We start from the raw sequence: 13,941 nt of genomic DNA on the forward strand, positions 1-13,941 counted from the left end.
GATAGACTGGACAGTATGTGCGAATACAAGCTTAAGAGTCAGGCAGGCACAATGGCACAGACCTGAAACCCCAGCAGTAGGGAGACCTGAGACAAAGAGGATTATGAGATTGAGGCAAACAAGGGCTACAGAGGGAGTTACAATTCAACTTGGGCCACATATATAGCAAGACTCTAATTAAAAAAAAAACAACTCACAAAAATAAGAGTAATGACTGTACTGGAGGCTCAGTGCTAAACAACTTGCCAAATATTCTTGAGTCCCTGGGTTGGATTCTCAGCATTGCAAGAAAAAAAAAAAATTAAAAGTGACCAATAATGTAGATACCACAAGAATGAATATCCATTCAGCTTTTAATTATGTTACCTTTTATTTTACAATATATTTCAAAAAATGCCATTATAGTTGCCTTAACTGCTCTATAAGACCTGGAAAAAAGAACACTTAGGATCAGAACACATAAACATCAAGCTGAAATACCTACTTGTACTGAACCATTGCTACCAAAAGGTTAGTTTAAAAAAAAAAAGCAGATGTGTGGCAAGATAAAATAAACACTTGTTAAAACAGAAAGTAAACATCACTTTAATGGTTATAGAAAGGAGGTGGTTTGGTTTTGTTTTGTTTTTCCAATACATCTGGTCTGGCAGCAAGTAGTAGTATGTATTTAAAGCAGTATGTGCCCTGAAACCTTATATTTTGTTTGTGCGTATCGCTTCAATTAGAGACCAGACACATGAAAAAAATATTGTTCTTGAGACCTTCAATACTTCTCCCTTCAGAAGATCAAATGTTAGTGAACTCAAGATCCTAACTGATGATAATATTTTACAATTACTTTTCTCCAGTAACACTGGATGCTTTAAATTTTCTCTAAAAGAGAAGCAAAGAAACCCTCCAGGGTCCAATTTCCACTTCACATTTCCAAGTAGTAAAATAGCAGCTGTACATGGTAATGAAAATGAGTTTCAATTTTTCCCTATTAGTTTTTTAACATGAAAACATATCTGGATTTAGCCAAGCTTCCAAAAAAAATCTTAGCTGTAAAATATTTTATAACTTATAACAAAATACATGTGATTTGCTCTGCCCTATCAGGAAAAATACCCGATGTGTGTGATGTGGTGTGGTGTGTGTGGTGTGTGTGTGTGCGTGTGTGTGTGTGGAGAGACAGAGAGAGTTCTGTTTCTTACCTTCACTGAAGTCATTTTCTGATTTGACATGAGAAACAAGATTAAATGACCAATGCTGATTTCCTCATAAGCAATAATTTGGGTCTGTTTTTTCATTCAGTACAACTGCAGCATTTTCATAATAAAATCACAAAAGGCAATGTAGAGAACCACTTATTGAATTGGCTGCTGCCAGGCAATTCGCATTTTAAAGTCAGACTCTACCAAGAGTGGCACTATGGCTTTATAGGCATTTAATTTTTGTTTTCTTTGTTCAAGTCTGTCAGTTCTTTGCTTCTATTGTTTTCTTTTAGCAGGACCTAGTGTGTAATCACAAAGGTCAAGAGAGCACTTAGAATGACATGGTGTACTTCACTCTCAAGAGCTGATACAAACCTAAGTGAACAAAAGTCAACTAGAACCACATTTGGTCACATTCAAACAGTTCCAAAAGCACTTTGCTACTACATGTTTCCTCCTTTTTAACTGTTTCTTTGTTAACCTCATTAAAATTAGAATAAGATTGCGAAGATTTTTTTTGTAGACTTGTATTTTTAAGGGACTGTTACGTTCAAACATATTTCAATTTTCAAAATGCCATCAGTAATGTCCTTTCTATAAACATGGTTGGCAAAATAAAAAAGGCACAGATGGACAGGCATGGGGGAAAAAGGGGCAAGAAATGTTTTCAACTTTCAGTAAAGAATACCAAAGCATGGACCATTCATGAAGAAAAACAAGAGAAAAATGTTCAGTAATTCATGCACAGCTCGATAAAACTTCTCTTCAGAAAGATCCTGAGGCTTGAGGAGAAAAATAAGTCTTCCTAATTACGTGCTCCATGTAAAATAAAATATAAAGCTGCACATACAGGTTTGGTTTTAACAGTGGACCCATGTTTTTCTTTTTTAAATGTGAGGCAATTAAACAAAGGAAAACAAAACCAATACACCTTCATAAACAAATTTCACCTGCAGCCTCTGACTTTTTCTTTTTACCACTCAGTGGGAAAAAATGTAAAATGCAGCATACGCAATTATGTAATCTAAAAACTTTTCATGATAACTTATTGCAAATTGCACTTGACAGTTCACCACAACAATGGAAAACTGGACCCTTGTTGGTTCAGACAGTCCTTGAGCCCCAAACAGAAGTAGAAGTCACCAGTAAAATGATCTGGATAAAAAGTTTGCAGCTGTGCTTAGCCAGCTAGCTCCACCCTCTGGGTGTGAGCCAACTCGGGATACTGCTTTGTCCTGCTCCTTTGAGGGACTCTCATCCTCAGGCAGGTAGTCCGGCAGCTCTGTGTTCTCTTCTACTTCCACAGGAGTATCTTGGAATGGGACCAGCATCTGATACAGAGATGTGAGGAGCTATTATAAAATCAACTTAAAGTGATACTCACACACACACACACCCATAAATTAAACGTCACTTTACTGCACCTTCTAATTGCCATCTTTATTCGCAAATGCTCTGTGCTTTCTAAGTTTTTAATTGTTTTTCCTTTTATTTTGTTTTGTTTTTGGCCAGTTCTGGCGCTCGAACCCTGGGCTTGGCCAATCTCCCCGAGCTCCTTTTTGCTCAAAGTTAGTACTCTAACAGCTGAGCCACAGCACTACCGGCTTGTTCTGTGATTAACTGGAGTTAAGTCTTATGGACTTTCTTGCCCAGGCTGGTTGTGAACCATGATCTTCAGATCTCAGCCTCCTGAGTGGCTAAGATTACAGGTGTGAGCTACCAGTGTCCAGCTTTTTCCTATTAGCATGTGTTATTAGCATGTGTTAGCTGAACAAAGGGGTTTTACTGCAATATTTCCACACACGTATATAATGTACTTTGATGAAATTTACCTCCTCTGTATTATTCATTATTCTTCCTTGCTTGTAAATAATTGTAACAGGTTACACTATTCTATTTTCATACATGCAAATGAAGCACTTTGCCCATATTTACCCTGCCTTCTATGTAAACACAAAAAGGAAGAACTACAAATGAGGGTACAGACGCCATTCTACTGAGATTCTAGGAGCAAATGAGCTTCACAAACATCTTTGTAAAGACAACTAAAACATTCATTCTCAGGTCACTCTGTGTCCTGCAGACCCGTTCCTATTTGGAGAACCAATGAGCACAGACCCTTTTTCCTGTAAAGCTGCAGTTAAAGAGCAGCAATAGGCAAGATTTCCTCCACATTTATTTGTCCGGCATCTTTATTTTCTGAATTTCATAAAATAGTAAGGCATCGCCACTGTGATAAGAGTTTTCTTCACAAGAACAGGTTGAACTCCACAAAATTTCTCTCTGTGTTACTAAACAGTTAACTATTAACGAAGAATACCACTACATTCTGATATTGTTAGCAACTACTGGTTGAAAAATGCTAGAAATCTGTTAGTCACAGAAAATATTAAAAGATCTGAATTAGATATAAAGAAAATAAACACTCTTACCTCTTCCCCACTTTCACTTTTCACAACTTGCTGAGCTTTCATGACCTTGGTTGATGCTATTGCCGATGCCAAAGCCTGGGCCAGGATAAAAAATAACAATTTTGAACACGGACTTGTTTGCTAGAACCTCCAAAGTATATTCAGCCATTGAAAATACTAACCTCCATGGTTCAACATCCATAAATCAATCAACCTAATTCACCACATAAACAGAAATAAAATCAAGAATCACATTGTTATTTCAGTCGATGCCCAAAAAGCCTTTGACAAAATACATCATCTCATTAAAATACAACAACTTATTAAAAGCTCTGGAGAGAACGGGAATAGATGGAACATTCCTCAAAACAATAAAAGCCGGGGCTGGGGATATGGCCTAGTGGCAAGAGTGCTTGCCTTGTATACATGAGGCCCTGGGTTCAATTCCCCAGCACCACATATACAGAAAACCGCCAGAAGTGGCACTGTGACTCAAGTGGCAGAGTGCTAGCCTTGAGCCAGGGACAGTGCTCAGGCCCTGAGTTCAAGGCCCAGGACTGGCAAAAAAAAACACAAACCCACAATAAAAGCCATATACAACAGACCAACTGCTAATATCATATTAAATGGAGAGAAACTTAAATCATTCCCCCTAAAATCAGGAACAAGACAAGGATGCCCACTCTCCCCACTTCTTTTCAACATAGTGCTGGAATCCCTAGCCATAGCAGTAAGGCAAGAGGAGGACATCAAAGGGATCCACATCGGCAAGGACGAAATCAAGTTATCCCTATTCGCAGACGACATGATCTTATATCTGAAGGACCCAAAAAACTCAGTCCCCAAACTCCTACAACTAATAAACCATTTTGGCAAAGTAGCAGGATACAAAATCAATCCACAAAAGTCAGCAGCTTTTCTGTACACCAGCAATAGACAAACAGAAAAGGAAATTATGGAAACAATTCCATTTACAGTAGCCAAAAAAAGAATAAAGTACCTAGGGATCAACTTAACCAAGGACGTGACAGACCTATTTAATGAAAACTATAAAAATCTAATAAGGGAAATCAAAGAAGACACAAGGAGATGGAAAGACCTCCCATGCTCATGGGTAGGCAGAATCAATATAGTGAAAATGGCCATATTGCCCAAATTGTTATACAAATTCAATGCAATCCCTATCAAAATCCCAGCCACATTCTTTACTGAAATAGAGAAACCAATCCATATGGAACAGCAAAAGACCTAGAATAGCCAAAGCAGCTCTAGGCAAAAAAAGCAGTGCAGGAGGTATCACAATACCAGACTTCAAGCTCTACTACAGGGCCATCATAACAAAAACAGCCTGGTATTGGTATAAAAACAGATCGGAAGACCAATGGATTAGAATTGAAGATCCAGAAGTAAAACCGCACTCTTACAGTCAGCTGATATTCAACAAAGGAGCTAAAGACATACAATGGAATAAACATAGCCTCTTCAACTACTGGTGCTGGGAAAATTGGGCAGCCATATGCAGAAAACTCAAAGTAGACCCAAGCCTATCACCATACACCAAGATCAACTCAAAATGGATCAAGGACCTCAATATCAGACCTGAATCCTTGAAACTACTGAGGGACAGAGTAGGAAAGACGCTAGAACTTATAGGCATGGGAAGGAACTTCCTGAATATAGTCCCAGGGGCACAACAAATAGGGGAGAGACTCGACAAATGGGACTACTACAAATTAAAAAGTTTCTGCACAGCTAAGGACATAGCCACCAAAACAGAAAGACAGCCAACCATATGGGAAAGGATCTTTATCAGCACAGCAACAGACAAAGGCCTAATATCTGTCATCTACAGAGAACTCAAAAAACTAAGCCCCTCCAAGCCCAATAAACCAATTAGGAAATGGGCAAAGGAGCTAAAGAGAGACTTCACAAGAGAAGAAATAAAAATGGCAAAGAAACGTGAGGAAATGTTCAACATCCCTGGTAGTAAAGGAAATGCAAATAAAAACAACCCTGAGATACCACCTCACTCCAGTTAGAATGGCCTATACTCTGAACTCAGGCAACAACAAATGCTGAAGGGGGGCGGGGAAAGAGGAACCCTTCTCCATTGTTGGTGGGAGTACAAATTAGTACAACCACTTTGGAGAACAGTATGGAGGTTCCTCAAAAAGCTCAACATAGACCTACCCTATGCCCTAGCCATACCACTCCTAGGCATCTATCCTAAACAGCATGTCCCAAGATATCAGAAAGACATTTGTACTTCCATGTTTATCGCGGCACAATTCACAATAGCCAAAATATGGAAACAACCCAGATGCCCCTCCACAGATGAATGGATCCAAAAAATATGGTACCTAAACATAATGGAATACTACATAGCAATTAGGAATGGTGAAATATTGTTATTCGCGGGGAAATGGTCAGAACTCGAACAAATAATGTTGAGCGAGACAAGCCTAGAACACAGAAAACAAAGGGGCATGATCTCCCTGATATATGACTGTTAGAAAGGGAGACGGAGAGACAGTAGAGACCAGGTCTGTGAAACCAAAAACTGCTTGTCAAATGGTATTTCCCACAGGATTGGGGCAGCCACCCAACAGTATGTAACTAAAACCAAACAATTACTCAACATATAAAGGTCAAAAATTGACCTCTCAGTGGAATACAATAGCTCAAAAGCTATGTATATACGTTCATAAGACTATTGTCGACATATTGTCTAATATCGACATTACATTTAAAGCCCTAGGCGAATTTTCTTGGGCTTGGCCACGTGGATACTGTATATGTTTTTGATACATTATGTATTGTATATATGTCTACCTGACCTAGAGAAGGGAAAGAAAAACAGGGCATAAGATATCACAAGGAATGTACACACTGCCCTACTATGTAACTGTACCCTTTTTACACAACACCCTGTCAAAAAAATTTGTATTCAATTAATATAAAATACTAACCTCTGCTTTCAAATCTGAACGGATTCGCACCACACATCTTTGAACAGCCATTTGAAAAGTAAAGCTGATGACACCTTTAATTTTTAACAAAGCCTCTTCACATAGATTTCTCCGAGACTGAAAAAGTAAAAGCAAAGAATAGGCAAAATAATAGACAGTAAGCCAAAGGGAATTAATTATTGTAACTGTGTTATTTCAGGAGAGAGATAATGTTTTGAGAATGCATTTTCTGTCAACTTCATTGTCCTAAGAACATATACTGACACAAATCTTGATAGCAGAACCTATTACACACTCACGTAACATAGCCTGTTGCTCTTAAGCTACAAACCCATAACAGCATGTTACCATACGCACTCCTCTCTTAATCTGCTTTTATCAAGTACCTTGTCATGGCATTGCAAGTATGAGTACCACAAAAACCAAGCAGAACCCAGTAGTCTCCGTGAACTGAGAATTCAGAGGCTATGGCAATTACAGCTCAAGGGAGAGAGGATGAAAGATGAACGCTGCAAAAAGGAGAAGGCCATAAGAGAGAAACTTGTTCTGGAGATATGGAGACAGTGCCTGCCAAGTTTTCTGCTGACTGATGTTCAGTGTGTGTATGTTAGAAAGTAATCTAAGATATCCATTTGCAGAAGACTGAAATTGCACCCGTCTCTCCTGTACACTGACATCATTTCAAGGTAGATCAAAGACTTCAACTTTTATTTATTTATCCATTTATTTACTTATTTTGTCAGTCAGAGCCTAGGTGCTGCCCCTGAACCCTTTTTGCTCAAGGATAGTGCTCTACCACTTGAGCCCAGCTTCACTTCCAGCTTTCTAGTGTTTAATTGGAGATAAAAGTCTCACAAACATTGCTAGTCCGGCTGGCTTTGAACCACAATCCTCAGATCTCAGCCTCCAGAGTAGCAAGGATCACCAGGCATGAGCCACCAGTGCCCAGCTCATGAACTTAAATGTAAAACCTGAGACCTTGAGAAGTTCTGGAGCAGAATTCTGAGGATAAACAAAACAAAAGCAGAAGACAGTGGAGCAATAGATTAAAGCACAGTATTAATAAGAAAAAAAAAGTGAGATGTTTGTTTTGTTTTTGCTGGTCACGGGGGTTGGACTCAGAGGAAATCTCAAATCAATAACCTTTGTGAAAATGAAGCAAATTACACTAAAAAACCTAACTTTACATTCTATGAAAGAAGAAAATAAAGCAAACTAAACTCAAAGTGAGGAAAAGGCTGGAATTGGAAGAGGCAGATAGAACATGAAAAGCAGAAAAACAGAAACAGATATCAAAAGTTTATCTCTGAAGTAAATGTGATTACTTAAGTGGTAGAGCTCCAGGTTTGATCAAAAAAGCCAAGCCAGAGTGTAAGACTTTTTCAAGCCAAAGTACCAAAGCAAAAAAAAAAAAAAGAACAGAGAGAGCAAATCAGGAACAAACGCAGGCCAGTCTGGGCTATACAGTTGAGGCCCTACATCAAAACAAACAAATAGGGCTGGGAATACAGCTTAGAGGCAAGAGCGCTCGCCTCGTATACATGAAGCCCTGGGTTCGATTCCCCAGCACCACATATACAGAAAATGGCCAGAAGTGGTGCTATGACTCAAGTGGCAGAGTGCTAACCTTGAGCAAAAAGCCAGGGACAATGCTCAGGTCCTAAGTCCAAGCTCTGGGACTGGGAAAAAATAAAAAATATATCAAGAACTTTATTGTTGAAAAGATAACAAAATTGATAAACGTTCTGCTCCTTCTTCTAGAGGTACAAAGCTGGCCAGGGGAAGGAAAGTCCCTAAGACTCTTATCTCCAATTAACTACCAAAAGGCTGGAAGTAGAGCTGTGGATCCAGTGATTGACTTGAGCAAGCTACAATACTCAGCCTCTGAGTTTCTACTGGCACATATACACTCAAAAAAAACCCCAAAACAATCAGTGGTTACAGGGACATGTGTCCAGTGACAGAGGGCCTGCCGAGTAAGCTGAAGGCCCTAACATCAAACAGCATTGACCCAAAAAGGTGAATTGGACTTGGGAGTATAACTCAAAGTCAGTGACAGTGTGTGCCTAGCACGTGTAAGTTTCTGGGTTCAATTCTTCAGCACTGCAAGAATAAGTAAAATGGTGACTGAGTTCGATCTCAACTTTAAAAAAGAATCTATATCACCAACAGAGATACAAGTGTATATACTATCATATGTTAAAAGAAGTCCTTCAGGCAGAAGGAACATTCAATGAAAATCCAGGTCAACATAAAGAAATGGCAAATATGTGGGTAGATAAAAAAATACTTTTATATTTTAAAAGGAGATAGAATGTATAAAGTAAAAGTAATTAACACTGTTGGGGGTCTATAACACATGAACAATAATAGCAGAAACAAATTTAAGTACTCATACTATATGAAATATAGTCTGTCAAGCAGGCCATGCTCACACATCTCTGCCCTTTTTTCCATTTTTTTTTTTTTTGTTTAAGATTCTATATGTGAGAGAAAAGTCTTTCTGAAGCTGGCTTACTTTGCTATACATAATGATCTCTAGTACCTTTTAAATTGATTAAAATTTATTTTACAGCTCATAATAAGGATTAAACTGGGAAACATTCTTTGAACACGTAAAAGAAAGACTATCGTTCTGTTTTGGGGTAGGGTAATCCATAAACATCAGTTAACTGCCAGCATTATTTGACCCTTTACCACATTTACTGATACTCTATTTACTTCTATTAAGAAAATGGTATTGGCTGGGAATATGGCCTAGTGGTAGAGTGCTTGCCTCGTATACATGAAGCCTGGGTTCAATTCCTCAGTTCCACATATACAGAAAAAGCCAGAAGTGGCGCTGTGGCTCAAGTGGTAGCGTGCTAGCCTTGAGCAAAAAGAAGCCAGGGACGGTGCTCAGGCCCTGAGTCCAAGGCCCAGGACTGGCAAAAAAAAAAAAAAATTACAAAATGTCACCTAATTAAATGAACCCTTAAGCACAAAGTAACCTTCTTTATCAGTATAAAATACTGATAGGCTTAGTGGTAGAGTGCTTGCCTAGCATGCATGAAGTCCTGGGTTCAAGTCCTCAGTAGCACATAAACAGAAAAGGTCATAAGTGACACTGCAGCTCAAGTAGCAGAGTGCTAGCCATGAGCTAGGGACCGTGAGCTAAAGGACCAGTGCCCAGACCCTGAGTTCAAGCCCCAAGACTGGCAAAATAATAATAATAATAATAAAATAAAATACTCAAACCGGGACTTTTTCTAAAGACTATTGGAAAATGATACTGGGGGAAAAATGGTTTAGGTGCTAGGATTTCTCATTCCTATCTCATGAATCTCATGTTTATCAGTCTTACCGTATCATCAAGACCATCTATATGTAAAACCACTGTTTTGGCACGTTTGTTTGTAGTTCCCAGAAAAAACTGAGCTTTCCTTCGACGAGAATTCATTTCATTAAAACTATCACCATCTGCCATGTTGGAGGACTGAAGAATGTCATAGATTTCAGAGGCCAGGAGCTTTGTTTCTCCTGGAGTTGTAGTCCTTGAAAAGACAAAGTTAGAAATTAGTCACTTCTACTAATTCTGTCATTTTATTTATCAATTTTGAGGAGCATTGTTTCCTTTGTTTTGATACCCTTTTCAAAATATCAAATCTTGGAATAATGACACAAAAAGAGCATCCAGTCTATACCAGTCTTCTAATTTCTCTTTAAACATATGTTCCCTTGAGATTCAAAACCCATCACTATAGTGGTACAAAGGCACATTTAATCAAGATCACAACAGGGAATCAACTGATAGGATCAGCTTATGGCATGTCACTGGATTATTACTAATGCTTAACTCTCCATATGGAGGTTGCCTGACTCCCACTAAACACATTAGCTAAAAATTCAAAAGAAGAAAACCAATAAGACCACATATTATCAGCTATTTTAAGAAAGAGATTTCTTAGTACATTCAAACTAATTTTATTTCTTAATTTTTTACCTATCTCATAAAAGCATCTATAGCACAAACCACAAACAAAACATTTGCATTCTTAAACTTTAAGTCCTCCTACACAGCATGTTGTAACATCTACTGCTGATTCCAACAGATCCTTCTGCAGTGATAAATTTTACAACTGCATTGTTGCTCACTACTAAGCACTTGAAATGTGGCTAGTGCAACTAACGAAATCCAATTTTATTGAATTTTAATACAGCCACAAGCAGTGAGTGATTATACTAAAACAGAACAGATCTAATGATTCTTAATCAGTTTCATTAACTAAGCAGTAAATGCACACACCTGCAAGAAAATCCTTATTTTGCCTATATATGATTAAGTCTAAACCTTCTAATAATAAGGCCTTAAAAAACCATCCACCGGTCTGAACGCATCAGATTTGTTTATTTTTTTATACTGTAATTCTCCAGGTTAATAGACAATAACACTTGGCTATCTTCTAGGAAAATGCTGAATTTTTATGTATTTTTCTTTGTTCTCTTTTCTGGAATATTTCTCACACTTAAACCTTTTTCATACCTTTCCTCAGCCAGAATTGCCTCAACCAGACTGTATGCTAACTCTTAACATCTACCCTTAAAGTCTTTGCTTGACCACCATTTTTTTCTACAAAGCCTTCCCTTCATTACTCCTCCCTCTACTATGTCTGTACTATGTAGTGAGATCTTAGTGATTTTAATTTTCTAATTCTTCCACAGGTGTATAAGTGCCTTAAGAATGTAATATATTCTCTTTGAAACTTTCACAGAACCTAACAAAAATTTTTGCAAACTGTTCATTTACTGAATGAATGCATATGTCAAATCCCATGGAATGAAGATACAAGGTGATTGATGTGCAGGGCTGTTGTTAATCACACAAGTAAATTACTCTAGAGGATTTTAGTCCTAGGTTGTAGGAAGCTATCAGAAAGATGATTTTTTAAAATGTTTTCACATCTCTCTATGACAGTTATTTTACAGTTTATTGAAAAAGTCACCATGGTGCTCAGATATTTTAATTATTAACCCAGATATTAAGGGGTATGAGAATGAAGGCTAGGGCACTTATGAATATAAGAGAGAAAAAGGAAATGAAAAATAGAGCCTAGCTACTCAGGAGGCTGAGATCTGAGGATTACAATGAGCACTGCAATTAGAAACTAGGCTGGGCACAAAGTTCAAAGCACCAAAAAGTCAGAAGTGAATCTGTGGTTCACGTGGTAGAATGCTAACCTTGAGCAAAAGAAGGCTCAGGAACAGCATCCAGGTCCTGAGTTCAAGCCCCCAGGACTGGCACCAAAAAAGAAAAAGGAAAATAGTACGTCAACTTCCCTTTTCCACCATCAATAGTTTTTCAATGTTTTTATCATCCCACCACATAACACAAGAGGCAGCTAATGAGCCTCACATATTTTTTCCTACAACATGCTATTTCAAGACTTTGTAAATGTTTTGTTTTTGTCACGTTTATTGACTGATGATTAATGGCAGCACTGGGGATTAAATCCAGGACCTTGTGTACTCTAGGCAAGTCTTCCAGCATCAAGTCAGACCCTCCTTTTATATGCTTTTTGTTGAACCAGTAGTTCATTTATGAATCAGATGTAAATTTTCCTATAAATAAAAAAAAGAAAGTAGGACTGGGGATATGGCCTAGTGGCAAGAGTGCCTGCCTCGGATACACGAGGCCCTAGGTTCGATTCCCCAGCACCACATATACAGAAAACGGCCAGAAGCAGCGCTGTGACTCAAGTGGCAGAGTGCTAGCCTTGAGCGGGAAGAAGCCAGGGACAGTGCTCAGGCCCTGAGTCCAAGGCCCAGGACTGGCCAAAAAAAAAAAAGAAAGTAATTTCTTTTTAATGCAGTGAGTTTATTGAGTTTTTTTTGTCGTCAGTCCTGGGCCTTGGACTCAGGGCCTGAGCACTGTCCCTGGCTTCTTTTTGCTCACAACACTCTACCACTTGAGCCACAGTGCCACTCCGGGCCGTTTTCTATATATGTGGTGCCGAGGAATCGAATCCAGGTCTTCATGTATACGAGGCAAGCACTCTTGCCACTAGGCCATATTCCCAGCCCCTCAGTGAGATTTTTGTTCACACCCAAATGATCGTTTATCAACTTCACTACAGATAGTTTAAATTGTTCTTAAAGTTGATTTGGAAAGATGTAGCTAAGTGGTAGAAATGTTTGCCTAGTATTCATAAGGCCCTAGATTCAATCCTTAGCCCTGAGTTCAAAGCCCCAGGACTGGCAAAAAAAAAAAAAAAAAGTTGTCTTTTAATTGCAAATTACAGGAGAGCTGCAAGGCAGAGATACTATCCTCTGTTTGAAAAACCTAATAAAGTTGAAACTGCTGGTAATAGTATTACTTTACCAATTCTAAGTGGTTAAGAAATAACCATATCTCCATTTGACACTAAAATCTGTTTTTAAAAATTCATGCCATAAAATACTCGAAAGTTTCAGAAAAGCACTGCCCATCAGAACTTTCTGATAGTGGAAATCTTGGCTCTAGCCACAGGACTACTAAATGTTTAAGAAAAGAGCGAGTGTGACCGAGATAACTGATTTTTTTTTTTTGTACTAAGATTTCAAACATGAAGCTTTCAATCTAATTGTAATTCACTTAAACGGCCACATGTGACTCATTGCTGTCATACTGGACCAAACAGTTTATGAAAAAAGGGGCGAAGGGTGCTTATGTTACCAGTTTCCTTAAGCTAGCTTCTCCTTTTCTGATTAATCAGTCTTATGCTTATGAGTAACCATTTCTCTATCACCCTTTCTGAAAAGAATCTCTGTGCAAAGGGAATTTAGGTTTTTTGGTGGGAAGAGAAAGAACGGAATGGCAAAGAAAACAAAAATTCTCAGGCTGAGGGTACTGCTCACTGGAAGAACACTTGTATGGCATTCACAAGGCTCTAGGTTCAATCCCTAGGGCCGTCAAAAACAACAAAACCTATTTGACTATTTTCTCAAATTTCCAAAAGTAGTACTTAACTAGAATCATTCTGGATACTTCAGGGAGCTCAATTCAGTATGTAAAAATATAGCTTTGGGGCTTAATTCTATTGAGATTCCCATAAGAGGAGCAACAGAGTGAGGAAAGAAGCAGCCATTTACCCACATAACAATTTGCAAAGAGGGCGGGCGGGCACATGCGCGGTTGTGACTGGATGGATGTACCTCTGCAGAGGTTGCTCATACTATTTTACTAAGAAAGTTAAGAATAGACAGGAAAGACCTGGAGCCTAGCTACTCACAGGGCTGAGATCTACGGATCAATTCAAAGCTAGCCTAAGCAGGGAAGTCCTTGAAACTCTTATCTCCAATTAATCACCAAAAAGCTGAAAGTGGAGCTGGGATAGAGCCCTAGCCTTAAGC

At 38.5% G+C, this 13,941-nt stretch overlaps 1 protein-coding gene across 2 annotated transcripts in view; it reads right to left on the bottom strand.

Annotated features, from left to right (window-relative positions):
• Window positions 1-318: 318 nt before the first annotated feature.
• Armc1 (armadillo repeat containing 1) overlaps window positions 319-13,941 on the bottom strand; it is a 33,739-nt gene continuing 20,116 nt past the window's right edge. The window contains exons 4-7 of one of the 2 annotated variants that reach the window (XM_048358756.1): window positions 9,917-10,106; window positions 6,574-6,690; window positions 3,626-3,700; window positions 319-2,524 (exon numbers count right to left, since the gene is read on the bottom strand). In XM_048358756.1, the coding sequence (XP_048214713.1) occupies window positions 2,333-2,524; window positions 3,626-3,700; window positions 6,574-6,690; window positions 9,917-10,106 (574 nt within the window). In that variant the 3' untranslated portion in view covers window positions 319-2,332. The remainder of the gene's footprint in view (window positions 2,525-3,625; window positions 3,701-6,573; window positions 6,691-9,916; window positions 10,107-13,941) is intronic. The other variant, XM_048358757.1, reaches the window with a different exon arrangement.

The sequence above is a fragment of the Perognathus longimembris genome, chromosome 12 (genome assembly GCF_023159225.1).
Source record: "Perognathus longimembris pacificus isolate PPM17 chromosome 12, ASM2315922v1, whole genome shotgun sequence".
Classification (NCBI taxonomy): Eukaryota; Metazoa; Chordata; class Mammalia; order Rodentia; family Heteromyidae; genus Perognathus; species Perognathus longimembris.